This window comes from Palaemon carinicauda, chromosome 26 (assembly GCF_036898095.1).
Source record: "Palaemon carinicauda isolate YSFRI2023 chromosome 26, ASM3689809v2, whole genome shotgun sequence".
Classification (NCBI taxonomy): domain Eukaryota; kingdom Metazoa; phylum Arthropoda; class Malacostraca; order Decapoda; family Palaemonidae; genus Palaemon; species Palaemon carinicauda.
Window position 1 is genome coordinate 59,819,574 of NC_090750.1, and position 27,500 is coordinate 59,847,073.

At 38.1% G+C, this 27,500-nt stretch overlaps 6 protein-coding genes across 6 annotated transcripts; 2 read left to right on the plus strand and 4 right to left on the minus strand.

Moving 5' to 3' along the window:
- Positions 1-2,740: 2,740 nt before the first annotated feature.
- On the plus strand, positions 2,741-3,367 carry LOC137619940 (uncharacterized). Its single transcript, XM_068350220.1, has one exon. It carries the CDS (start codon positions 2,741-2,743, stop codon positions 3,365-3,367), a length of 627 nt encoding a protein of 208 aa, XP_068206321.1.
- A 609-nt stretch (positions 3,368-3,976) lies between these two features.
- LOC137619941 (prophage side tail fiber protein homolog StfR-like) lies at positions 3,977-6,321 on the plus strand. Its single transcript, XM_068350223.1, has 2 exons — positions 3,977-4,594; positions 4,711-6,321. Exons 1-2 carry the CDS (start codon positions 3,977-3,979, stop codon positions 6,319-6,321), a joined length of 2,229 nt encoding a protein of 742 aa, XP_068206324.1.
- A 2,134-nt stretch (positions 6,322-8,455) lies between these two features.
- Positions 8,456-10,210, minus strand: LOC137620200 (cuticle protein AMP1A-like). The gene is made up of 3 exons (XM_068350442.1): positions 10,190-10,210; positions 9,653-9,873; positions 8,456-8,898 (listed from the first exon to the last, which is right to left on the minus strand). Exons 1-3 carry the CDS (start codon positions 10,196-10,198, stop codon positions 8,679-8,681), a joined length of 450 nt encoding a protein of 149 aa, XP_068206543.1. The 5' UTR covers positions 10,199-10,210; the 3' UTR covers positions 8,456-8,678.
- A 4,934-nt stretch (positions 10,211-15,144) lies between these two features.
- Positions 15,145-16,771, minus strand: LOC137620201 (cuticle protein AMP1A-like). The gene is made up of 3 exons (XM_068350443.1): positions 16,742-16,771; positions 15,901-16,139; positions 15,145-15,420 (listed from the first exon to the last, which is right to left on the minus strand). Exons 1-3 carry the CDS (start codon positions 16,748-16,750, stop codon positions 15,201-15,203), a joined length of 468 nt encoding a protein of 155 aa, XP_068206544.1. The 5' UTR covers positions 16,751-16,771; the 3' UTR covers positions 15,145-15,200.
- Positions 16,772-19,868: 3,097 nt separating this feature from the next.
- On the minus strand, positions 19,869-21,656 carry LOC137619533 (cuticle protein AMP1A-like). The gene is made up of 3 exons (XM_068349621.1): positions 21,604-21,656; positions 20,834-21,072; positions 19,869-20,183 (listed from the first exon to the last, which is right to left on the minus strand). The coding sequence occupies exons 1-3, from the start codon at positions 21,610-21,612 to the stop codon at positions 19,964-19,966; spliced, it is 468 nt and encodes a 155-aa protein (XP_068205722.1). The 5' UTR covers positions 21,613-21,656; the 3' UTR covers positions 19,869-19,963.
- A 3,238-nt stretch (positions 21,657-24,894) lies between these two features.
- LOC137620202 (cuticle protein AMP1A-like) lies at positions 24,895-26,745 on the minus strand. The gene is made up of 3 exons (XM_068350444.1): positions 26,642-26,745; positions 25,860-26,098; positions 24,895-25,209 (listed from the first exon to the last, which is right to left on the minus strand). The coding sequence occupies exons 1-3, from the start codon at positions 26,648-26,650 to the stop codon at positions 24,990-24,992; spliced, it is 468 nt and encodes a 155-aa protein (XP_068206545.1). The 5' UTR covers positions 26,651-26,745; the 3' UTR covers positions 24,895-24,989.
- Between the last annotated feature and the right edge of the window lie 755 nt (positions 26,746-27,500).

Below are 27,500 nucleotides of genomic sequence, written 5' to 3' on the forward strand. Positions count from 1 at the left end.
TACAGCTTTGCTGATCATGGCGATACAGATATATCAACGAAAACGATTATGACAGAAAATAAGTACGTTTCGTTTTTAATCAAGGAATTTTTTTATTTATTAAAAAATCATGTTAACTACCATCATTGATAAAGAAAATTTTGAAAATAATAATAAATCAATAGAAGCAGAGCAAGTTCAAGATAAAGCTTCGACTTTCAATCATCAATTCAATTGACATCATGGTTGGCATTTACAAATAGAATGTAGGGAAGAGTTTTTTTTTTTTTTTTCTTTTTTACAGTTGCAAGAAGAGATTTGGGCAGGGCGTGTCAATTAAAAATCTAGAGCAAATCCTAAAGCATTCTCCTAACCTTAATTCAACACCTCCCCCCCACCCCCCCCCCCCCCCAACGACCCCACTACCAATTATCATCTCCTGACCTAACCTTTGACCTTCAAAATGACCCTCGTAAGTTCTCTGCTTTAAAATGAGAGATGATTCGGTAAATGAATAAGTAAAAATAAAAACAGACTTAGAAACCATACTAGAATTTATTATTATTATTATTATTATTATTATCATTATTATTATTATTATTATTATTATTATTATTATTATTATTATTAGCCAAGTTACAACCCTAGTTGGAAAAGCAAGATGCTATAAGCCCAAGGGCTCCAACAGGGAAAAATAGCCCAGTAAGGAAAGGAAATAAGGAAATAAATAAATGATGAGAACAAATTAACAATAGATCATTCTACAAACAGTAACAACGTCAAAACAGATATGTCATATATAAACTATAAAAAGACTTATGTCAGCCTGTTCAACATAAAAACCTTTGCTGCAAGTTTGAACTTTTGAAGTTCTTCTGATTCAACCACCCGATTAGGAAGATCATTTACAATTTGGAATAAAACTTCTAGAATACAGTGTAGTATTGGTCCTCATGATGGAGAAGGCCTGGCTCTTAGAATTGTGTCTGTTGATTCATTCACTCAAAATCCATACCTTAAAAAGCCACTCACTGTGAATAATTTAGTGTCACAACCAGCCAGTTCTCCAACGGAATCACTTAGGAAAATCTGCATAAATTTCTAGGTGAGAAATGGTAGCAGACAGTAAACCGTGTATGCAAACGAGCTGATAATCTGTGTTATTGGAACAACTATGAAGAACGACCTCGGAGTCTTCCAAATAAAGGACTGTATTGTTTCTCATTCCCCCGGGTGGAATTTACAGTACAATCAGCTGTTCTTTCTGTAGGTGCATGTTTGGGTGTGTTGATCTACATGAGTGACGCTAGCTTCTTAAAAATTGCATCATTCTCTCTCTCTCTCTCTCTCTCTCTCTCTCTCTCTCTCTCTCTCTCTCTCTCTCTCTCTCTCTCTCTCTCTCTCTCTCTCTCTCTAAACGTTTAGAGTAATTCGTTTTATTCAAGAGCAAATGGAGTCTCCGCATATGGACTGAAAAGTCTTTGACACATCCAAAATTCTGGGAACTCCTTGCAACGTTCTCTCTCTCTCTCTCTCTCTCTCTCTCTCTCTCTCTCTCTCTCTCTCTCTCTCTCTCTCTCTCTCTCTCTCTCTCTCTCTCTCTCTCTCTCTCTCTCTCTCTAAAGCGTATAAACGCTTTATCTCAGAGCAAATGAGGTCTTTACTCATCCAAAAAATTTTAATTCTTTTTTTCATGAAGGTTCACTCACTCGTAGGTCACTGACATACATAAATAACTACATTCATTGTGACTTATCATTGATAAATGATCAGATTCGTGTTTGCAACAAGAACGAGACAGGGTTCATCCTATTCTCGTCAGATTGTTGATATCAAACCTGATTTTCACTGCCACTTAAATTCTCGCTTGAACAGGATTATCTTTTAACTTCTCACTAGATCAGGTTTATCTTTTAACTTGTCGCTGAAACAGGTTTAACTTCTGACATTGATCAAAGGCCAAAAAAATAAATTATCTAAGATTTTTACCTTTTATTCGCAAATTTTCTCTAGAGTCTTGGCCTTGCTTCTGCCACTGCTGAAATGATCACGCCTTTGCTTATTTCAATTGTGGATTATAAATATATCCTTGTTTTCATTTTAAGAAATTTCCATCTACCATATTTCTGAGATTAGTTTACCAAACTTTCTACTCGGCTCCACAAGGCACTAGAAGAGTTGGCAGCCCCAGACCTACATGGCTGATGACTATGACGCGTGAAGTAGGAGAGGACGATTGGAGAAGTATTGATTTAAAAGCTCAAGATAGAGACGACTGGTGAAATCTAACCGAGGACCTTTGCGTCAGTACGCGTAGGAGGAGATGATGATGATGATTTAAGTTGACCTGTACGTAAAAAATTATGCTCAGTGGACCTACAATATGTTCGCTTTGTTATTTTTCTACACTGCAGATTCACAAGGATTATCTTCAATAAAATCATAGACCAGATCAACGTTGTCAGTCTAGTTTTTTGAGACAATACTGAAACTTGCTTTCTCCAGCTGTAGCTAAGAACGTTTTGTCTACTACCAAACCTCGTTTAATGGTTAACAGGTTACTCGTGAATGGAAGAGACAAGGGACATTGACTATACCCTACCAGAACAATGCCCTAGTGACTGCTCATATATACTAATAATCAGTGCCTGTGCTCGTTCTCCACCCAAGCTACCACCAGGGAGGCGCAGGTAATGTCTGCTGATGATTTAGCTGGTAGACCAGTCTTCTCCACTCAAACTAGACCAGGGAGGCGCCGGCAATGTCTGCTGATGACTTGGCTGGTAGACCAGTCTTCTCCACTCAAGCTAAGACCAGGGAGGCGCCGGCAATGTCTGCTGACGACTCGGCTGGTAGACCAGTCTTCTCCACTCAAGCAAAGACCAGGGAGGCGCCGGCAATGTCTGCTGACGACTCGGCTGGTAGACCAGTCTTCTCCACTCAAGCTAAGACCAGGGAGGCGCCGGCAATGTCTGCTGACGACTCGGCTGGTAGACCAGTCTTCTCCACTCAAGCTAAGACCAGGGAGGCGCCGGCAATGTCTGCTGACGACTCGGCTGGTAGACCAGTCTTCTCCACTCAAGCTAAGAACAGGGAGGCGCCGGCAATGTCTGCTGACGACTCGGCTGGTAGACCAGTCCTCTCCACTCAAGCTAAGACCAGGGAGGCGCCGGCAATGTCTGCTGACGACTCGGCTGGTAGACCAGTCCTCTCCACTCAAGCTAAGACCAGGGAGGCGCCGGCAATGTCTGCTGACGACTCGGCTGGTAGACCAGTCCTCTCCACTCAAGCTAAGACCAGGGAGGCGCCGGCAATGTCTGCTGACGACTCAGCTGGTAGACCAGTCCTCTCCACTCAAGCTAAGGAAGGCGCCGGCAATGTCTGCTGACGACTCAGCTGGTAGACCAGTCCTCTCCACTCAAGCTAAGACCAGGGAGGCACAGGCAATGTCTGCTGACGACTCAGCTGGTAGACCAGTCTTCTCCACTCAAACTAAGACCAGGGTGGCGCAGGCAATGTCTGCTGATGATTCAGCTGGTACACTAATCTTCTCCAATCAAACTAAGATCAGGGAGGCGCAGGCAATGTCTGCTGTTGATTCAGCTAGTAGACCAATCTTCTCCACTCAAGCTAAGATCAGGGAGGCACAGGTAATGTCTGCTGATGATTTAGCTGGTAGACCAGTCTTCTCCACTCAAACTAAGACCAGGGTGGCGCAGGCAATGTCTGCTGATGATTCAGCTGGTACACTAATCTTCTCCAATCAAACTAAGATCAGGGAGGCGCAGGCAATGTCTGCTGTTGATTCAGCTAGTAGACCAATCTTCTCCACTCAAGCTAAGATCAGGGAGGCGCAGGCAATGTCTGCTGACGACTCAGCTGGTAGACTAATCTTCTCCAATCAAGCTAAGACCAGGGAGGCACAGGTAATGTCTGCTGATGATTTAGCTGGTAGACCAGTCTTCTCCACTCAAACTAGACCAGGGAGGCGCCGGCAATGTCTGCTGATGACTTGGCTGGTAGACCAGTCTTCTCCACTCAAGCTAAGACCAGGGAGGCGCCGGCAATGTCTGCTGACGACTCGGCTGGTAGACCAGTCTTCTCCACTCAAGCTAAGACCAGGGAGGCGCCGGCAATGTCTGCTGACGACTCGGCTGGTAGACCAGTCCTCTCCACTCAAGCTAAGACCAGGGAGGCGCCGGCAATGTCTGCTGACGACTCGGCTGGTAGACCAGTCCTCTCCACTCAAGCTAAGACCAGGGAGGCGCCGGCAATGTCTGCTGACGACTCGGCTGGTAGACCAGTCCTCTCCACTCAAGCTAAGACCAGGGAGGCGCCGGCAATGTCTGCTGACGACTCGGCTGGTAGACCAGTCCTCTCCACTCAAGCTAAGACCAGGGAGGCGCCGGCAATGTCTGCTGACGACTCGGCTGGTAGACCAGTCCTCTCCACTCAAGCTAAGACCAGGGAGGCGCCGGCAATGTCTGCTGACGACTCGGCTGGTAGACCAGTCCTCTCCACTCAAGCTAAGACCAGGGAGGCGCCGGCAATGTCTGCTGACGACTCGGCTGGTAGACCAGTCCTCTCCACTCAAGCTAAGACCAGGGAGGCGCCGGCAATGTCTGCTGACGACTCAGCTGGTAGACCAGTCCTCTCCACTCAAGCTAAGACCAGGGAGGCGCCGGCAATGTCTGCTGACGACTCAGACCAGTCTTCTCCACTCAAACTAAGACCAGGGAGGCGCCGGCAATGTCTGCTGACGACTCGGCTGTTAGACCAGTCCTCTCCACTCAAGCTAAGACCAGGGAGGCGCCGGCAATGTCTGCTGACGACTCAGCTGGTAGACCAGTCCTCTCCACTCAAGCTAAGACCAGGGAGGCGCCGGCAATGTCTGCTGACGACTCAGCTGGTAGACCAGTCCTCTCCACTCAAGCTAAGACCAGGGAGGCGCCGGCAATGTCTGCTGACGACTCAGCTGGTAGACCAGTCCTCTCCACTCAAGCTAAGACCAGGGAGGCACAGGCAATGTCTGCTGACGACTCAGCTGGTAGACCAGTCTTCTCCACTCAAACTAAGATCAGGGAGGCGCAGGCAATGTCTGCTGTTGATTCAGCTAGTAGACCAATCTTCTCCACTCAAGCTAAGATCAGGGAGGCGCAGGCAATGTCTGCTGATGACTCAGCTGGTAGACTAATCTTCTCCAGTCAAGCTAAGACCAGGGAGGCACAGGTAATGTCTGCTGATGATTTAGCTGGTAGACCAGTCTTCTCCACTCAAACTAAGACCAGGGTGGCGCAGGCAATGTCTGCTGATGATTCAGCTGGTACACTAATCTTCTCCAATCAAACTAAGATCAGGGAGGCGCAGGCAATGTCTGCTGTTGATTCAGCTAGTAGACCAATCTTCTCCACTCAAGCTAAGATCAGGGAGGCGCAGGCAATGTCTGCTGACGACTCAGCTGGTAGACTAATCTTCTCCAATCAAGCTAAGACCAGGGAGGCACAGGTAATGTCTGCTGATGATTTAGCTGGTAGACCAGTCTTCTCCACTCAAACTAAGACCAGGGAGGCGCAGGCAATGTCTGCTGACGACTCAGCTGGTAGACTAATCTTCTCCAATCAAGCTAAGACCAGGGAGGCGCAGGCAATGTCTGCTGTTGATTCAGCTGGTAGACCAATCTTCTCCACTCAAACTAAGACCAGGGAGGCGCAGGCAATGTCTGCTGATGATTCAGCTGGTAGACCAATCTTCTCCACTCAAACTAAGACCAGGGAGGCGCAGGCAATGTCTGCTGAAGATTTAGATGGTAGACCAATCTTCTCCACTCAAACTAAGACCAGGGAGGCGCAGGCAATGTCTGCTGATGATTCAGCTGGTAGACCAATCTTCTCCTCACAAACTAAGACCAGGGAGGCGCAGGCAATGTCTTCTGATGATTCAGCTGGTAGACCAATCTTCTCCACTCAAGCTACGACCAGGGAGGTGCAGGCAATATCTGCTGATGATTCAGCTGGTAGACCAATCTTCTCCACTCAAACTAAGACCAGGGAGGCGCAGGCAATGTCTGCTGATGATTCAGCTGGTAGACCAATCTTCTCCAATCAAGCTAAGATCAGGGAGGCGCAGGCAATGTCTGCTGATGATTCAGCTGGTAGACCAATTTTCTCCACTCAAGCTACGACCAGGGAGGCGCAGGCAATGTCGGCTGATGATTCAGCTGGTAGACCAATCTTCTCCAATCAAGCTAAGACCCGGGTTTCCCAGGCAATGTCGGCTGATCACTCAGCAAATAGACTTAATGGCTCCCCAAAATCCATTATCCTTAGCTCACAAGGATGGTGAAGTTGCAGATACTACAAGAAACTATCGACCTTGAATGAGTCTCGAACACCAGTCCAGCAGATTAGTAAGCAAAGGCGTTTCCAAAGAAGTAACCAAGAGCTTTCTTATAGAATACAATTTTCACATTGATACTGATAAAGAAAACTTTCTAGTCGAAGAACAAAAACAAAATCCAAAAACTACTAGTCCAGTTTACCGCAAGGGCAGACAGCTAACCTTTATCGTTTATTGGTAAACAAGTGAGATCTCACACCTAACTGATTTCTAATAAGACATTTCTTTGGAAACAATTGGGACCAGACACCTTTTTTCTAAAAATATAAGTTTTTTTTTTCTTTTCTTTTTTTTCTTTTTAAGCTTGTTCCTGATACTCATTGTAAAATACTTATCGTAACTCCAGCTGATGCAAATGTATCACTTTATAAATTGTGTTTTATTATTAGTATTATTATTATTATTATTACTATTATTATTATTATTATTATTAACCCGTCCCCATTAAGAGGTAGGTGACAGGTATAATTTTTTTTGGTAGATTTCATTACTAAAAAACTACTTGACTGATTTACTTAAAATTTTCAGAAAAGGTACACTATGACACACCTAAGATCCCATTAAGATATGGCCCCCATAGGACCAAGGGTAAGGTCACGGTGGCCCTAAAGGTCAGAAGTTATTTTCTGGTGCCGAAAATATAATTCTATATATCAAAATAGTGAAAATGCATAGTTATGAAGACTGGCGTGTTCAAATTTAAAGGTGGTCAAATTTTCAAGGTCACTGAATTTCTGGGGCCATAAGTCTCAAACGAGTACATATAAGACTGACCATATATACATATGATCAGCACCAAAGCCACCTCTCCACCCAATCTAGGACTAAGGAGGGCCAGGCAATGGCTGCTGATGACAGAGCAGATAGACCTATACGCTCCCCCAAACCATCCCCCATCCTAAGCTCAACGATGGTGAGGTTGCAGCGACCAAAGGAACTAACGAGTTTCAGCAGGACTCGATTCACAGTCTGGCAATCACCAGGCAGGGACGTTACCACATAGGCCACCACAATACTCTTATTAAAGTACAGTACAACTCTTCAAAACCATTTATAGCAATGGTATAGTGTTTGCGTGAAGGTTCGCGTGCAAGGACCGAGGTTTGCCCTCTCTAACACTGCTTATTTGTTATTGTTTTGGATCACATTAATTGGCTCACTTAAAACCTAGACAGACAATGAAGTAAGTGAAATATTGGGCAAAATGATGGTGATTTACTGGCTGATTTCTTTAACGGGACTAGTTTTCCGATTTCCCTATAAAATTTGAAAATAGATAATTATTCTATTCAAAATAACAAATTCAATTAGATTTCATTCATTCAGTTTATAAAAATAATCGTTTCATAAAAATTCATCCTGCTGCTTTGCTTCTTTTCATGCCTTTTAATGTTTTCTTTACTTCTCCTACTGTTATTTTTGGTACCGGCTCAGTTGTTTCATTACTTCTATTGGCAAAGTTATTTCTTATATCACTATTGACAATCCCTGAACTCATTCAAACACTCTATGAGATTACACATCAGCTATTTTATGATGATATGTTGAAATATGAAAAATAAAGTGTTTAAAGGACAACTTCAAAAATCTTGCTCAATTAAGTTCCCGAAAATCTCTCATAGCCACTCATTGCCGTTCAGATAAATGTTATGCTATTTGTAAGCTTTCAAGTACATGTACTATTATCTAGGATGATAATGATAGCTTTATACCCACATCCAATGGATTTTATCGTAATGGATTACCCTAATTTTAAAATCAAATGAAACAGTGAAATACTTGCACAAAAAAACTGATGAAAGTTCAAAGGAGATCCATGTGATAGTGCAGTAGAACTTAAAACCAACTAAAATCAGATGACATATCATAGATGGGAATTGACCTTTTTCACTTAACCTTGACCTTAAGAGTATCAAAACCATTTACAATTGAAAAAAATAAAAATCATAAGAAAAACACGTTTGAAAATTGGCAATTTTCAAACACTCGCATCTCGGCGATTTATGGACAAATTTTAAATTTTTTTGGAATCTATGTATATCAAAAAACGTTTTTTAATGCGAGTGTATTATAAGACATTGAAGCAATAAAGAATAGCACTTTAAGCCCCTGAGACCATTAGTATTGCAAGCGCCTCAGTTAATTTTGAACCAAATCATTACTATGAACAGACGAGTTTGGAGAAAGTTAGCCGTAAATGACATATAGAGTATTATATAAAAATTCTATTTGATATACAAATAGAATAAATACATGAGTTCGTGATCAGAGGTTCAATGAAGGTACATCGATGGTGGAGGAGATTACTGGGGGGCTCCGTTGGACCTGGATGGGGCCTCACGAGAGTCACCGCGGGCTCGGCGGGCGTCTTCCTCAGCAGCGAAGGCAATCTGGTCCAAGACGAACTGGGGAATTGGGTGGGGAAATTCGGGAGCTACTGGCAGAATGTCAGACTGGGGCTGGAAGCCGTTTTCGTCAGCGACGAACTCGACTTCGACTAAAGTACCATCAGGGGCAGTGTAACTGCCGAAATAGATGAAAAAAAAAATATTAGTTTTAAGTCAAACAGCCAACTATAGAAGCGTTCTGTCATTAAAATTAACTAGGTCAGGATTGTGCAAATTCTGATATAGTGGGCATATTCTGATAATATGATTGATGGTCTGGGAATTTACTGCACATTCGCAGAAATGGTCAGTTTTAAGGCCCCATTAGACCAGATTGTCACCTGTTCTGGCCACTCTAGAACAGTTTCAAGTTATAGTTCTTCTTCTAATATAATAACATTATTTCACAAAGCAGTGGAACTTTTGTACACTTAGAAGGAGAGTTTATCACATGTTCTGGCACGTCCAGAGCAGTTTCAAGTTATAGTTCTTCATTTGATATAATCTAATTACTTAACAATGTAGTGGAACTTTTGTATACTTGAAAGGAGAATTTATCACCTGTTCTGGCAATCCAGAACAGTTTTAAGTTATAGTTCTTCATTTAATATAATCTAATTACTTAACAATGTAGTGGAACTTTTGTATACTTGAAAGGAGAATTTATCACCTGTTCTGGCCACTCCAGAACAGTTTTAAGTTATAGTTCTTCATTTAATATAATCTAATTACTTAACAAAGTAGTGGAACTTTTGTATACTTGAAAGGAGAGTTTATCACCTGTTCTGGCAATCCAGAACAGTTTCAAGTTATAGTTCTTCATTTAAGCTGATTAATTATTTCACAAAATACTGAAACTTTTGTAAACTTTGAAGGAGATGGCTACTTACGAGTACACTCCTGCCTTAACAATGGCGCCATTACCGTCAGGAGAGCCAGCCTGGGACACCCTGATGCCGTTTTCAGTTTCAAATTCGAAGTTGTATTCGCCCTCTTCTGTGGGGACACGGTCGTCCTTCAAGATGGACACTTCAGGAGCTAGGAAAGCTGGGTCATCGTAGTCTCTCCGAGGAGCAGTGAAAGCTACTGCGGCAAGGGCGGCGATGATCACCTGAAATTTATTAGATAAATTATTACCTGAGGGATGAGTAAATACTTATTCTTTATATTTGACGAGGACCTCTGGCTAGAATTAATGTCTTTTAATGCAGTATACCCCGTTGATAAATACTGCCTCTACTAATCCCATATCATCTGATAGATAGGTATCCAGTAAGGATAAATATCAGGTAATTAGAAATACAGAAAATACTTTCTAATCAAAATCTTGAATTATATGAAATTAACTCCAAAAAGTTAAGTTGTTTCTAGAAATGAATGAACTAATAAAACAAGCTTCTCTCTTTCCAGTAGGAGAGTGAACTTACGAACTTCATATTGTCTGTAGTTGTTTCGAACTGATGCCCAGAGGAGGATTCTGGACACTTATATACGAGCCATCTCTGTCCCAAGCACCCTCACTTGATCTCTGCCCCCTCCCCCCCCCCCACACAAAAAAAAAAAATTCATGCAATGACCTCGGTGCATTTGTCCTTACCAGCCATGCACTTGCAAGTTGCAGAGGTAGAGTGGACGAGCTGGAAAGAAGCTCTTCATTTACACCAGACGAGATTTGCTTGAAATAAAACTTCTTTTAATGAGTACACAAGGTACACTGTTAAAAATAAAATGTGATTTTAATAAAAAAAATTCTCCGTGAAAATATACTGTTCTCAAGCCGTATTTCAGTAAAATACAGGCGACCGTAATTTTACCATACTTTGTTATCATATTTTACGGGTTGGTGACCATAATATCACTCAATATATCTGTTTTCAAAACAGTAAATACCTGGCAACATTTCTTCCTGGATTTTTACCTTTTTATTAACGGCAAATTTCTAACAGTGTAGTACACTTCACATGGCTTATTGTAGATTGGATTTTAGAAGTAGACCGCCTGTTAGAATAAACAACGCTGTAGATCTCATTTATATATATATATATATATATATATATATATATATATATATATATATACATATATATATATATATATATATATATATATATATATATTATAGAAAGTATTGCACGGTTGACCGCCTACTAAAGTAGAACCGAATGAATAAATAAATAAACAATGCTTAAACTTGTTGGCTTTCAATCCTTTTCATCGTCTTATTTACTTCTATCTATAGTTCTTTTACATATTCATTAATCCCTTTTGTTTCTATTATTTACCCCACCTATTCCCTCATTTACTCTATTACTGCACTATTCTTTTTTGTTTCTTTTCTTTTATTAAGTTACTGTTCTTACAATATTTTATTCTAAGTGTCATTACTCTTGTAGTTTATTTATTTATTTCCTTTCTTCCTGGGTTATTCTTCCCTGTTGGAGCCCATGGACATATAGCATCCGGCCTTTCCAATTAGGGTTGTACCTAAGATAATAATAATAATAATAATAATAATAATAATAATAATAATATTAATAATAATAATAATAATAATAATTGCAGAGGTCGCAATTATTTTTTCATTTCTTCTCCGTTTACTGTAATAGTGATAATTTCTTCCCGGAAAAGACGGCCAAATTTCCCAGAGACCTTCACTCTCGGAGGGAAAAACGACATTTTTTTTTTTACTCTATCAGGTAGTAACTCCACATCACCTTCTGCTGTAATTAAATAGACTATGCTTAAAGTTGTTGACTTTCAATCCTTTCATCGTCTTTCATTTATTCACTTCCATTCATACTCCTTATTCATATTCATTAGTCCCTTTTGTTTCTATTATTGACCTCGTCTATTCCCTCATTTACTCCAATACTGCACGCTTTTTTTTTTTTGCTTTTCTTTTCTTAAGTTACTGTTCTTAAAATATTTTATTTCAAGTGTTAACTAGTCTTGTAGTTTATTTATTTTCCTGTTTCCTTTCATTCCTGGGCTATTTTTCCGTGTTGGAGCCCTTGGGTATATAGCCTCCTGCTTTTCCAATTAGATGATAATAATAATAATAATAATAATAATAATAATAATAATAATAATAATAATAATAACTACACAAGGCTCAATCATTTATTCATTTCTTCTCTGTTTGTTGTGTTAGGAATAATTTCTTCCCGGAAAAGACGGCCAAATCTCCCAGAGACCTTCACACTCGGTGGGGGAAAACGACATTCCTTCTTTTACTCTATCAGGTAGTAACTCCACATCACCTTCTGCTGTATTATTATTATTATTATTATTATTATTATTATTATTATTATTATTATTACTTACTAAACTACAATCCTAGTTGGAAAAGCAGGATGCAATAAACCCAGAGGCTCCAACAGGGAAAATAGCCCAGTGAGGAAAGGAAACGAGGAAAAATAGAATATTTTAAGAACAGTAGCAACATTGAAATAGATATTGAATAAATATTTCTTATATAAACTATGAAAACTTTAACAAAAGAAGAGGAAGAGAAATAAGATACATACTCGTTTAATAGTATTGACAAATAGAAAACCACATATGGGTTTTATATTGACACATTAACTTTAGACCGTCTGTGAACTTGAAAGATCAAATTCAGCGTCCCCGGATTTCAGTAATTTCAGATTCACACTCTTAACATTATTGACGAATAATACAACTCTACAAAACCATTTAGAGAATTGGTAGCTTTTCCGTGAAGGTTCGCGTTCAAGGGCCGCAGTTTGCCGCTTCTGACACCGCTTGTTGGTTACTGTCTTTATCGGTGTAGTTATAGTTATCATTTCAATTGTATATATGTACGGACCAAGTAAAGAAATAGATGAAAGAAAAATTGTTGCGTTTAATATGAAATCGTAAAACGTAGCTTGAAATCTCATTCAAGATTTCCTTAGTGATAAACTTAAATCAATTTTAAGATTTTTTCTATTAATTGATTGATTGATTTAGAGTTCTCTGGCATCCTGACATCTAAGGTCATTGACGTTGATAAATAGTTTGGAACTCTAGTAAAAGGTAATTTCTTGTGAATTGAAGCAGTAGTAGTTTGAAATTGCTACACATGTCTCTACTGAATTGTTTATATTTTGATGATATCGAATCATACATACTGTATATAGTGCTTATAGTATTCATTTTAAGCTATCAGCAATATTTGTATTTTGATAGTTCACTACATCTAAATAATAATAATAATAATAATAACAATGAGAAGAAGAAGAAGAAGAAGAAGAAGAAGAAGAAGAAGAAGACGAAGAAGAACAAGAAGAACAAGAACAAGAGCCTTTATCAATGTTGTTGTTGTCGCTGTTGGTCTCTCTCTCTCTCTCTCTCTCTCTCTCTCTCTCTCTCTCTCTCTCTCTCTCTCTCTCTCTCCTGAGAAGCCGAGTATAATTTTTCCTCAAAATAAGGAGGGATAATTATGTCCATATATTCTATCATTATCTACAGATACAGTGTTAAATTGCCTAACTTGAATTCAATTAAATCTTGTGTAGTCCACCCATACTGTTTCAAAGGTATTTCTTTTAGCTGTTTGTCATTTTATTGGTATAATGTTAACAAATCTTTAGAGAAAATTCGAGTCTGGTTTCCGTTCCATTCTCCGATATTATCATTTTGCAGTGATTTCTATAAGTAGAGACCCTATAAATAGCTTCCTTTCATCAAGGTATACAATATCAAATTATCTAGTCATGAATTTGTATAAATCCTATGTAGTCCACTCATGCTTTTTTCGAAAGTATTTTCAACTATTTGCCATTTTGCTGACACAATGTCAATAAATCTATAATGTAAAATAGATGTGTAAAATAGAAGGGTTGGGTACACGAAGAATTGAATTTCAAGAAAAAGAACTATAATTTCTAAAGGTTAAAGCCATAATATGAGTTTGCTAGGAACAACGTAGGATCACTTTAAAACAAAACCCATGGGTTGTGGTGGACGATGTGGTAACGTCCCTGACTGGTGATTGCCAGATCGGAGTTCGAGTCCTGCCCAGACTCGTTAGTTCCTTTCGTCGATGCAACCTCACCATCTTTATGAGCCGAGGAGGGGGGGAAGGTTTGAAGGAGCCTATAGGTCTACCTGCTGAGTCATCAGCAGCCATTGCCTGGCCCAACATGATCCTAGCTTGGGTGGAGAGGGGGCTTGGGCGCTGATCATATGTATATATGATCAGTCTCTAGGGTATTGTCCTGCTTGATAGGGAAATATCACTATCCTTTGCCTTTGTCATTCATGAGCGGCTTTTCAACCCTTTAAACCCCATGAGGTGAGTGAAATGTTTAGTAAAACTATGGTAATTTACTAGCTGATATCTTCAGGGGAACTATTATTAAGTGTTTCCGATGAAAGTTTAAAATAACTAATCATTCTATTCAAAATTACAATTTCATATAGTTTTCCTTCATCCAGTTGATAAGAAAATAGTTTTATAAAAATTCCACAATCTGTTTTGCTTCTTTTCATACCTTTTGAAAACTTTCTTTACTTCTCCTACTCTTACTTTTGGTACCGGCTCAGGTGTTTCATTACTTCTTTTGGCAAAGTTATTTCTTATAATCACTGTTGACAATACCTGAATTCTATGAGATTACACATTAGCTATTATGTAATAATATATTGAAATATGAAAACTAAAGCGTTTAAACGTCAATTTCAAAGATCTTGCTCAATGTAGCTCCCAAAACTCTTTCATTGCCATTCAATGCTGCTCAGATCAACTTATAACTGTTTGTAAGCTTTAAAACAAATGTATCTAGGACAATACTGATAGTTTTATACCTTTATCCCAAGGATGTTGTCGTAAGGGATTTCCTGATTTCGAAATTAATTGAAATGGGGAAAAACTTGTAGGAAATATGATGCAAGTTCAAAGGAGATCCATGTGATAGTGCAGTAGAACTTAACATCAACTAAAATTAGCTGACATATCATAGATGGGAATTGGCCTTTTTCACTTAACCTTGTCCTTAAGAGTATCAAGACTATTTGCAACTGAGGTGTTCACAATAATAATGATTTCCTGGAGCCGAGCAAAAAAAAAAAAATAAATAAATAAATAAACGGTTTGAAAATTGCCAATTTTAAAACAGTCGTATATCGGCGAATTATGGACGAATTTTAAAAACTTTAAGTCTATGAATATAGAGTACGCTTTTTAATGTTAATGTTTTATAGGCCATTGAAGCAATAAAGAATAGCCCTTTGAGCTCAGGAAAACCTTAGTATTGTGAGCGCCTCAATTAATCTTGCACCAAATAACTTCTAGAAACACGCGAGTCTGGAGAGGGTTAGAGGTAAATGATATATAGAATATAATATAAAAATTCTATTTGATTTATAAATAGAATAAATACATGAGTTCGTGATCACAGGTTCAATGAAGGTACACCGATGATGGATGAGAGATTACTGGGGGGCTCCGTAGGACCTGGATGGGGCCTCACGAGAGTCACCGCGGGCACGGCGGGCGTCTTCCTCAGCAGCGAAGGCGATCTGGTCCAAGACGAACTGGGGAATGGGGTGGGGGAATTCGGGAGCTACTGGAAGGAGGTCGGACTGGGGCTGGAAGCCGTTCTCATCAGCAACGAACTTGACTTCGACTGAAGTACCGTCAGGGGCAGTGTAACTGCAGAAATCAAAAAAAGAAAAAATATTAGTTTTAAGTCAAATAACCAACTATAGAAGCGTTCTGTCATTAAAATTAATTAGGTCAGAATTGTGCAAATTCTCATATAGTAGGCATACTCTGATAATATGATTGGTGGTCTGGGAATTTACTGCACATTCGCAGAAATGGTCAGTTTCAAGGCCCCATTAGACCAGATTGTCACCTGTTCTGACCACTCCAGAACAGTTTCAAGTTATAGTTCTTCTTCTAATATAATCACATTATTTCACAAAGTAGTGGAGCTTTTGTATACTTGGAAGGAAAGTTTAATACATGTTCTGGGAACTCCAGAACAGTTTCAAGTTATAGTTCTTCATTTAAGATAATCAAATTATGTCAGAAAGCATTGGAACTTTTGTATACTTAGAAGGACAGATCTGCCACCTGTTCTGGCAACTCCAGAACAGTTACAGTTCTTGGAAAGAGGAGGTTACTTACGAGTACTGTCCAGCCTTGACAACGGCGCCATCATCACCGTCAGGAGAACCAGCCTGGGACACCTTGATGCCGTTGGCAGCTTCGAAGTCGAAGTTGTATCGGCCATCTTCTTCGTGGACGCGGTCGTCCCTCAAGATGGCCACTTCTTCGGAGGAATCGGCGCTGGAGCGGCCAGATGGGGCATCGTAGCTGTATTGGGGAGCAGCGAAGGCTACTGCGGCAAGGGTGGCGATGATCACCTGGAATTTATTAGATAATTATTATCTGATTTATCTTTGATGAGGACCTCTGGTTACAATCAATGTCTTTTGATACAGTATTCCTCTTTGATAAATATTACCTCTACTAATCCCTTATTATCTGATATATAGGTATTTAGTAAGAATAAATATCAGGTAATTATAGATACATAAAAATGTTTTCTATTTAAAATCTTGAATTATATGAAATCAACTCCAAAAATGTGAGTGTTTCTTGTGATGAATAAACAAACAAAATAGCTACAAAGATTTTTATACTATGATATAGTAGATAATCTTTCTAATCAAATTCTGAATTACATGAAATTAACTCTAATATGATAAATGTTTCAAGTTATGAATAAGAAAGTAAAACAAAAAACAACAATGATAAAGAAGAATTACTTTTTTAATAAAATTCTTCAATTACAGGAAATTAACAAATGAAACAGCTACAAAGATTTTACACTGTGATAAAGAAGAAAATCCTTTTAATCTAATTCATGAATTGCAGGAAATTAACTCCAAAAGTCAAGCTGTTTCTAGAAATGAATGAACTAATAAAACGAGCTTTTCTCTTTCCAGCAGGAGAGTGAACTTACGAACTTCATGTTGTCGGTCGTTGTTTCGAACTGATGCCATAAAGAGGATTCGGGCCACTTATATACGGACCATCTCTCTCCCAATCGCCCTCACCTGAACTCCGCCCGCCTCACCTCCAAAAAACTCACGCAATGAACTCAGTGCATTTGACCTTACCAACCCATTCACTTGTAGGTTGCAGAGAGAGATAGGACGAGCTGGAAGGAAGCTCTTCATTTGCACCAGACGAGATTTGCACCAGACCAGACTTGCACCACGCCCATATGGCGAGACTGGAAGGAGAATTAACACGCGAAATAAAGCTTGTTTTAACAAGTGCACAATGTGCACTGTTAAAAAAACCGGGATTTTAATCGGAAATTATTTGTCAAGATATACTGTTCTCTGCCGTATTTCATATACTGTTCTCAGCCGTATTTCAGTAAAATACAGACGACCGTAATTTTACCATACTTTATTAACTTTTACGGGTTAGTGACCGTAATATCACTCCTTCACGTCAATGTATCCGTTTTTAAAACGGTAAATACCTGTCAACATTTATTCCAGGATTTTTACCGTTTTATTAACGGCAAATTTTCAAGTGTAGTACACCTCACATGGCTTATTTTAGATTGGATTTTAAAAGAAGGCCGCCTGTTTAAATAAACAATGCTCTATATCTCACTTTTTTTTTCTTTTTTTGTAGAGCAAGTATTGCACGGTAGACCGCCTACTAAATGAGCATCTTATGAATAAATAAATAAACAAAATGTGCTTATTATTATTATTATTATTATTATTATTATTATTATTATTATTATTATTATTATTATTATTATTATTATCATTATTATTATTTTTATTACCCCGTCCCCATTAAGAGGTAAGTGACGGGTATCGTTTTTTGGTAGATTTCATTACTAAAAAACTACCGGACTGATTTACTTAAAACTTTCAGGAAAGATGCACTATAACACACCAAACATCCCATTAAGATATGACCCTCATAGGGCCAAGGTTAAGGTCACTGTGCCCCTAAAGGTCAGAAGTTATTTTCTGGTGCTGCAAATTATAATTATATACATGAAAATAGTGAAAATGCATAGTTATGAAGATTGGCGGGTTCAAATTCAAAGGGGGTCAACTCTTCAAGGTCACCGAATTTCTTGGGTCATAAGTCTCATACAAGTACATATATACACTATATGATAGTATTGAGAAATAGAAAATGACATATGGGCTTTTAAGTGACACCTTAACTCTTGACCTCTTATGACCTTGACGTTGTTTTTGACGTTGTTAATAGTTTATATAGGACATATCTGTTTTGACGCTGTTACTGTTTTTCGAATGATATATTGTTAATTTATTCTCGTCATTTCTTTATTTCCTTATTTCCTTTCCTCACTGGGCTATTTTTTCCCTATTGGAGCCCTTGAGTTTATAGCATCTTGCTTTTCCAACTAGAGTTGTAGCTTGGCTAATAATAATAATAATGATAATAATAATAATAATAATAATAATAATAATAATAATAATAATAAATTTCAAAATCACCTAATTTCACAGCAAGTTCAGATTTACACTCACTTAAATGTTCAAAGACGACTCATGAATGGCATAGTCAAGGGACAGTGACATTGCCCTATCAAGCAGGGCAATGCCCTAAAGAATGACCATATATGCATATGATCAGCACCAAAGCCACCTCTCCTCCCAATCTAGGACTAAGGAGGGCCAGGCAATGGCTGCTGATAACACAGCAGAGAGACCTATACGCTCCCCCAAACCATCCCCCATCCTAAGCTCACAAAGATGGTGAGGTTGCACCGACCAAAGGAACTAACGAGTTTAAGCGGGACTCGAACCACAGTCTGGCAATCACCAGGCAGGGACGTTACCACATAGGCCACCACAATATTATTATTAAAGCATAGTACAAGTATTCAAAACCATTTAAGCAATGGTATAGTGTTTACGTGAAGGTTCGCGTGCAATGACCGAGGTTTGCCCTCTCTAACACTACTTATTTGATATTATTTTGGATCACATTAATTGGCTCACTTTAAACCCAGACATCCAACGAAGTGAGTGAAATATTGGGCAAAATGATGGTGATTTACTGGCTGATTTCTTCAAGGGGACTAGTTTCCAGAATTCCCTAAGAAATTTGAAAATGAATAATTATTCTATTCAAAATTAGAATTTCATTTAGTTTTCATTCATTCAGTTGACATAATAATCGTTTCATACAAGTTCTTCATTCAGCTTTGCTTCTTTTCATACCCTTTTAATGTTTTCTTTACTTCTCCCACTGTTATATTTGGTACCGGCTCAGTTCTTTCATTATTTCTATTGGCAAAGTTATTTCTTATATCAATATTGACAATCCCTGAACTCATTCAAACACTCTACGAGATTACATATAAGCTATTCTCTAATGATATATTGAAGTACAAATATAAAGTATTTAAAAGACAACATTATAAATCTTCCTCTATTAAGTTACAGAAAATCATTCATTGATAAGCATCGCTACTCAGATCAACTTATTACTGTTTGTTGTTAAGCTTTTAAGCACATCTATCTAAGACCATACTGAGAGCTTTATACCCATATCCCACGGATGTTGTCGTAAGGGATTTCCTGATTTCGAAATTTATTGAAACTGAGAAAACTTGTAGAAAATATGATGCAAGTTCAAAGGAGATTCGTGTGCTAGTGCGGTAGAACTTAACACCAACTAAAATCAGCTGAAATTTCATAAAAGAGAATTGACCTTTTTCACTTAACCTTGACCTTAAGACTATCAAGATCATTTGCAACTGAGGTGTTCACAATAATACCTATCTCCTAGGGCCGAGCGGAAATAAAATAAAAATCACAAGAAAAATATGTTTGAAGATTGGCAATTTTCAAACACGTGCATCTCGTCGATTTTGGACGAATTTCAAAAACTTTTGGAGTCTATGTATATCAAAGTAGCTTTTTAATGTGATAGTTTTATAAGACATTGAAGCAATAAAAAATAACACTTGAGCTCTGGAGACCATAAGTATTGTGAGCGCCTCAATTAATCTTGCACCAAATAACTTCTAGAATCACACGAGTCTGGATAGAGTTAGAGGTAAATGATATATAGAATATAATATAAAAATTCTATTTGATTTATAAATAGAATAAATACATGAGTTCGTGATCACAGGTTCAATGAAGGTACATCGATGATGGATGAGAGATTACTGGGGGGCTCCGTAGGACCTGGATGGGGCCTCACGAGAGTCACCGCGGGCACGGCGGGCGTCTTCCTCAGCAGCGAAGGCAATCTGGTCCAAGACGAACTGGGGAATTGGGTGGGGGAATTCGGGAGCCACTGGAAGGAGGTCGGACTGGGGCTGGAAGCCGTTCTCGTCAGCGACGAACTTGACTTCGACTGAAGTACCGTCGGGGGCAGTGTAACTGCAGAAATGAAAAAAGAAAAACAAATAATAGTTTTAAGTCAAATAACCAACTAAAAAAGCCTTCTGTCATTAAAATTAACTAGGTCAGGATCGTTCAAATTCTGATATAGTGGGTATATTCTGATAATAAGATTGAAAGTCTGGGAATTTACTGCACATTCGCAGAAATGGTCAGTTTTAAGGGCCCAGTTGACCAGATTGTTACCTTCTCTAGCAACTCCAGAACAGTTTCAAGTTGTAGTTCTTCATTTAGTATCATAAATTTACTTCACAAAGCAGTGAAACTTTTGCATATTTGGAAGGACAGTTTGCCACATGTTCTGGCAACTCCATAAAAGTTTCAAGTTATACTTCTTCGTTTAAACTAATCAAATTTTTTAAAAGACTAGCAAAACTTTTGAATACTTGGAAGAATAGTTTTCTACCTGTTCTGGCAACTCTAGAACAGTTTCAAGTTATAGTTCTTCATTTAATCTTAATCAAATTATTTTACAAAGTAGCAAAGCTTTTGTATTATTGGAAGGACAGTTTTCCACCTGTTCTGGCAACTCCAGAACAGTTTCAAATTACAGTTCTTCATCTAATATAATCAAATTACTTAACAAAGCAGTGGAACTTCTGTATACTTGGAAAGAGGAGGCCACTTACGAGTACTGTCCAGCCTTGACAACGGCGCCATCATCACCGTCAGGAGAACCAGCCTGGGACACCTTGATGCCGTTGGCAGCTTCGAAGTCGAAGTTGTACCGACCATCTTCTTCGTGGACGCGGTCGTCCCTCAAGATGGCCACTTCCTCAGAGGAGTCGGCGCTGGAGCGGCCAGATGGGGCATCGTAGCTGTACTGGGGAGCAGCGAAGGCTACTGCGGCAAGGGTGGCGATGATCACCTGGAATTTAGTAGATAATTATTATCTGATAAATGAGTAAATATTGATTTATCTTTGACGAGAACCTCTGGTTACAATTAATGTTTTTTTAATACAGTATTCCTCTTTGATAAATATTACCTCTACTAATCCAGTATTCTCTGATATATGGTTATTCAGTAAGAATTAATATTAGGTAATTATAGATACAGAAAAAAATTTTCTAACCAAAATATTGAATTAACGCCAAACTGTTGGGTATTTATTGTGATGAATAAACAAACAAAACAGCTACAATGATTTTTATACTATGATATAGTAGATAATCTTTCTAATCAAATTCTGAATTACTCTAATATGTTAAATGTTTCAAGTTATGAATGAAAAAAGAGAACAAAAACCCACAATGATTTTCACAGTATGATGAAGTAAATCTTTTCTAATCAATTTCTTGTATTGCATGAAATCAACTCCAAAAAGTTAGAGTTGTTTCTAAAAACGAATGAACAAATCAAACAAGCTTTCCTCTTTCCAGCAGGAGAGTGAACTTACGAACTTCATGTTGTCGGTCGTTGTTTCGAACTGATGCCCCAAAGAGGATTCGGGCCACTTATATACGGACCATCTCTTTCCCAATCACCCTCACCTGAACTCCGCCCGCCTCACCCCCAAAAAAATGACGCAATGACCTCGGCGCATTTGACCTTACCAGCCATTCACTTGCAGGTTGCAAAGATAGAGAGGACGAGCTGGAAGGAAGCTCTTCATTTGCACCAGACAAGATTTGCACCAGACCAGACTTGCACTTCGCCCATATGGCGAGACTGGAAGGGGAATTAACACGCGAAATAAAGCTTGTTTTAACAAGTACACAAGGTGCACTGCTAACAAAAAAAAAAAAAAAAAACGTGATTTCAATCGGATATTCTCCGTGAAAATATACTGTTCTCAGCCGTATTTCAGTAAAATACTGGCGACCGTAATTTTACCATACTTTATTATCTTTTACGGGTTAGTGACCGTAATATCGTCCCTTTACGTCAACATATCCGTTTTTAAAACGGTAAATACCTGGCAACATTTATTCCAGGATTTTTACCGTTTTATTAACGGTAAATTTTCAAGTGTAGTACACCTCACATGGCTTATTGTAGATTGGATTTTAGAAGAAGACAGCCTGTTTGAATAAACAAGGCTGTAGATCTCACTTTTTTCTTTTTTTGTAGAGCAAGTATTGCACGGTAGACCGCCTACTAAATGAGCATCTTATGGATAAATAAATAATCAAAATGTGTTTAAAGTTATTATTATTAGTAGTAGTAGTAGTAGTAGAAGTATTATTATTATTATTATTATTATTATTATTATTATTATTATTGTTATTATTATCATTATTATTATTATTATTATTATTATTGTTATTATTATTATTATTATTATCATCACCATTGTTATTATTATTATTATTATTATTATTATTATTATTAATAATATCATCATCATCATTCTCATCACTATTATTATTATTATTATTATTACTATTATTATCATTATTATTATTATTATCATTATTATTATTATTATTACCCCGTCCCCATTAAGAGGTAGATGACGGGTATCGTTTTTTTGGTAGATTTTATTACTGAAAAACTACATGACTTATTTACTTAAAATTCTCAGGAAAGGTGCACTATGACACACCGAAGATCCCATTAAGATATGGCCCTCATAGGGCCAAGGTTAAGGTCACGGTGGCCCTAAAGGTTAGAAGTTATTTTCTGGTGCCGAAAATATAATTATATACATGAAAATAGTGAAAATGCATAGTTATGAAAATTGTCGGGTTCAAATTTAAAGGGGGTAAAATTTTCAAGGTCACCGAATTTCTGGGGTCATAAGTCTCATACGAGTACATATATAACCTAGATGATAGTATTGACAGATAGAAAATTACCTATGGGCTTTTAAGTGACACCTTAACTCTTGACCTCCGATGACCTTGACGTTGTTTTTAACGTTAATAGTTTATATAGGACATATCTCTTTTAACGCTGTTACTGTTTTTAGAATGATATATTGTTGATTTATTCTCGTCATTTCTTTATTTCAAAATTTCCTTTCCTCAATGGGGTATTTTTTCCCTATTGGAGCCCTTGGGTTTATAGCATCTTGCTTTTCCAACTAGGGTTGTAGCTTGGCTAGTAATAATAATAATAATAATAATAATAATAATAATAATAATATCAAATTCAAAATCACCTAATTTCAGCAAGTTCAGATTCGCACTCGCTTAAATGTATAAAGACCATTCATGAATGGAAGAGCCAAGGGTCAGTGATATTGCCCTATCAACCGGGGCAATGCCCTAAAGACTGACCATATATACATATGATCAGCACCAAAGCCACCTCTCCACCCAATCTAGGACGAAGGAGGGCCAGGCAATGGCTGCTGATAACACAGCAGATAGACCTATACGCTCCTCCAAACCATCTCCCATCCTAAGCTCACAAAGATGGTGAGGTTGCAGCGACCAAAAGAACTAACGAGTTTAAGCGGAACTCAAACCACAGTCTGGTGATCACCAGGCAGGGACGTAACACATAGGCCACCACAATACTATTATTAAAGTATAGTACAAGTCTTCAAAACCATTTATAGCAATGGTATAGTGTTTTCGTTAAGGTTCGCGTGCAAGGACCGAGGTTTGCCGTTTCTAACACTACTTATTTGTTATTGTTTTGGATCACATTAATAGGCTCACTTAAAACCTAGACACCCAATGCAGTGAGTGAAATATTGGGCAAAATGATGGTGATTTACTGGCTGATTTCTTCAAGGGGACTAGTTTTCAGAATTCCCTATAAAATATGAAAATAAATAATCATTCTATTCAAAATTAGAATTTCATTTAGTTTTCATTCATTCAGTTGATAGAATAATCGTTTCATAAAAGTTCTTCATTCAGCTTTGCTTCTTTTCATACCTTTTTAATGTTTCTTTACTTCTCCTACTGTTATTTTTGGAACCGCCTCAGTTGTTTCACTATTTCTATTGGCAAAGTTATTTCTTATATCAATATTGACAATCCCTGAACTCATTCAAACACTCTACGAGATTACATATAAGCTATTCTCTAATGATATATTGAAGTACAAATATAAAGTATTTAAAAGACAACATTATAAATCTTCCTCTATTAAGTTACAGAAAATCATTCATTGATAAGCATCGCTACTCAGATCAACTTATTACTGTTTGTTGTTAAGCTTTTAAGCACATCTATCTAAGACCATACTGAGAGCTTTATACCCATATCCCACGGATGTTGTCGTAAGGGATTTCCTGATTTCGAAATTTATTGAAACTGAGAAAACTTGTAGAAAATATGATGCAAGTTCAAAGGAGATTCGTGTGCTAGTGCGGTAGAACTTAACACCAACTAAAATCAGCTGAAATTTCATAAAAGAGAATTGACCTTTTTCACTTAACCTTGACCTTAAGACTATCAAGATCATTTGCAACTGAGGTGTTCACAATAATACCTATCTCCTAGGGCCGAGCGGAAATAAAATAAAAATCACAAGAAAAATATGTTTGAAGATTGGCAATTTTCAAACACGTGCATCTCGTCGATTTTGGACGAATTTCAAAAACTTTTGGAGTCTATGTATATCAAAGTAGCTTTTTAATGTGATAGTTTTATAAGACATTGAAGCAATAAAAAATAACACTTGAGCTCTGGAGACCATAAGTATTGTGAGCGCCTCAATTAATCTTGCACCAAATAACTTCTAGAATCACACGAGTCTGGATAGAGTTAGAGGTAAATGATATATAGAATATAATATAAAAATTCTATTTGATTTATAAATAGAATAAATACATGAGTTCGTGATCACAGGTTCAATGAAGGTACATCGATGATGGATGAGAGATTACTGGGGGGCTCCGTAGGACCTGGATGGGGCCTCACGAGAGTCACCGCGGGCACGGCGGGCGTCTTCCTCAGCAGCGAAGGCAATCTGGTCCAAGACGAACTGGGGAATTGGGTGGGGGAATTCGGGAGCCACTGGAAGGAGGTCGGACTGGGGCTGGAAGCCGTTCTCGTCAGCGACGAACTTGACTTCGACTGAAGTACCGTCAGGGGCAGTGTAACTGCAGAAATGAAAAAAGAAAAACAAATATTAGTTTTAAGTCAAATAACCAACTATAAAAGCCTTCTGTCATTAAAATTAACTAGGTCAGGATCGTTCAAATTCTGATATAGTGGGCATATTCTGATAATAAGATTGAAAGTCTGGGAATTTACTGCACATTCGCAGAAATGGTCAGTTTTAAGGGCCCAGTTGACCAGATTGTTACCTTCTCTAGCAACTCCAGAACAGTTTCAAGTTGTAGTTCTTCATTTAGTATCATAAATTTACTTCACAAAGCAGTGAAACTTTTGCATATTTGGAAGGACAGTTTGCCACATGTTCTGGCAACTCCATAAAAGTTTCAAGTTATACTTCTTCGTTTAAACTAATCAAATTTTTTAAAAGACTAGCAAAACTTTTGAATACTTGGAAGAATAGTTTTCTACCTGTTCTGGCAACTCTAGAACAGTTTCAAGTTATAGTTCTTCATTTAATCTTAATCAAATTATTTTACAAAGTAGCAAAGCTTTTGTATTATTGGAAGGACAGTTTTCCACCTGTTCTGGCAACTCCAGAACAGTTTCAAATTACAGTTCTTCATCTAATATAATCAAATTACTTAACAAAGCAGTGGAACTTCTGTATACTTGGAAGGAGGAGGCCACTTACGAGTACTGTCCAGCCTTGACAACGGCGCCATCATCACCGTCAGGAGAACCAGCCTGGGACACCTTGATGCCGTTGGCAGCTTCGAAGTCGAAGTTGTACCGACCATCTTCTTCGTGGACGCGGTCGTCCCTCAAGATGGCCACTTCCTCAGAGGAGTCGGCGCTGGAGCGGCCAGATGGGGCATCGTAGCTGTACTGGGGAGCAGCGAAGGCTACTGCGGCAAGGGTGGCGATGATCACCTGGAATTTATTAGATAATTATTATCTGATAAATGAGTAGATGTTGATTTATCTTTGAAGAGAACCTCTGGTTACAATTAATGTTTTTTTAATACAGTATTCCTCTTTGATAAATATTACCTCTACTAATCCAGTATTCTCTGATATATGGTTATTCAGTAAGAATAAGTATTAGGTAATTATAGATACAGAAAAAAAATTTTCTAACCAAAATATTGAATTAACGCCAAACTGTTGGGTATTTATTGTGATGAATAAACAAACAAAACAGCTACAATGATTTTTATACTATGATATAGCAGATAATCTTTCTAATCAAATTCTGAATTACATGAAATTAACTCTAATATGTTAAATGTTTCAAGTTATGAATGAAAAAAGAGAACAAAAACCCACAATGATTTTCACAGTATGATGAAGTAAATCTTTTCTAATCAATTTCTTGTATTGCATGAAATCAACTCCAAAAAGTTAGAGTTGTTTCTAAAAACGAATGAACAAATCAAACAAGCTTTCCTCTTTCCAGCAGGAGAGTGAACTTACGAACTTCATGTTGTCGGTCGTTGTTTCGAACTGATGCCCCAAAGAGGATTCGGGCCACTTATATACGGACCATCTCTTTCCCAATCGCCCTCACCTGAACTCCGCCCGCCTCACCCCCAAAAAAATTCACGCAATGACCTCGGTGCATTTGACCTTACCAGCCATTCACTTGCAGGTTGCAGAGATAGAGAGGACGAGCTGGAAGGAAGCTCTTCATTTGCACCAGACAAGATTTGCACCAGACAAGACTTGCATCACGCCCATATGGCGAGACTGGAAGGGGAATTAACACGCGAAATAAAGCTTGTTTTAACAAGTACACAAGGTGCACTGCTAAAAAAAAAAAAAAAAAAAAAAAAAAAAACGTGATTTCAATCGGATATTCTCCGTGAAAATATACTGATCTCAGCTGTATTTCAGTAAAATACAGGCGACCGTAATTTTACCATACTTTACTATCCTTTACGGGTTAGGGACCGTAATATCACCCCTTTACGTCAATATATCCGTTTTTAAAACGGTAAATACCTGGTAACATTAATTCCAGGATTTTGGCCGTTTTATTAATGGCAAATTTTTAACAGTGTTATAGTGCACCTCACTTGGTTTATTGTAGAGTGAATTTTAAAAGTAAACAGCCTGTTAAAATAAATTATTATTATTATTATTATTATTATTATTATCAAATACTAAGCTACAACCCTAGTTGGAAAAGCAGGATGCTATAAGCCCAGGGGCTCCAACAGGGAAAATAGCCCAGTGAGGAAAGGAAATAAGGAAAAATGAAATATTTTAAGAATAGTAATAACATTAAAATGAATGTTTCCTATATAAACTTTAAAAACTATAACAAAACAAG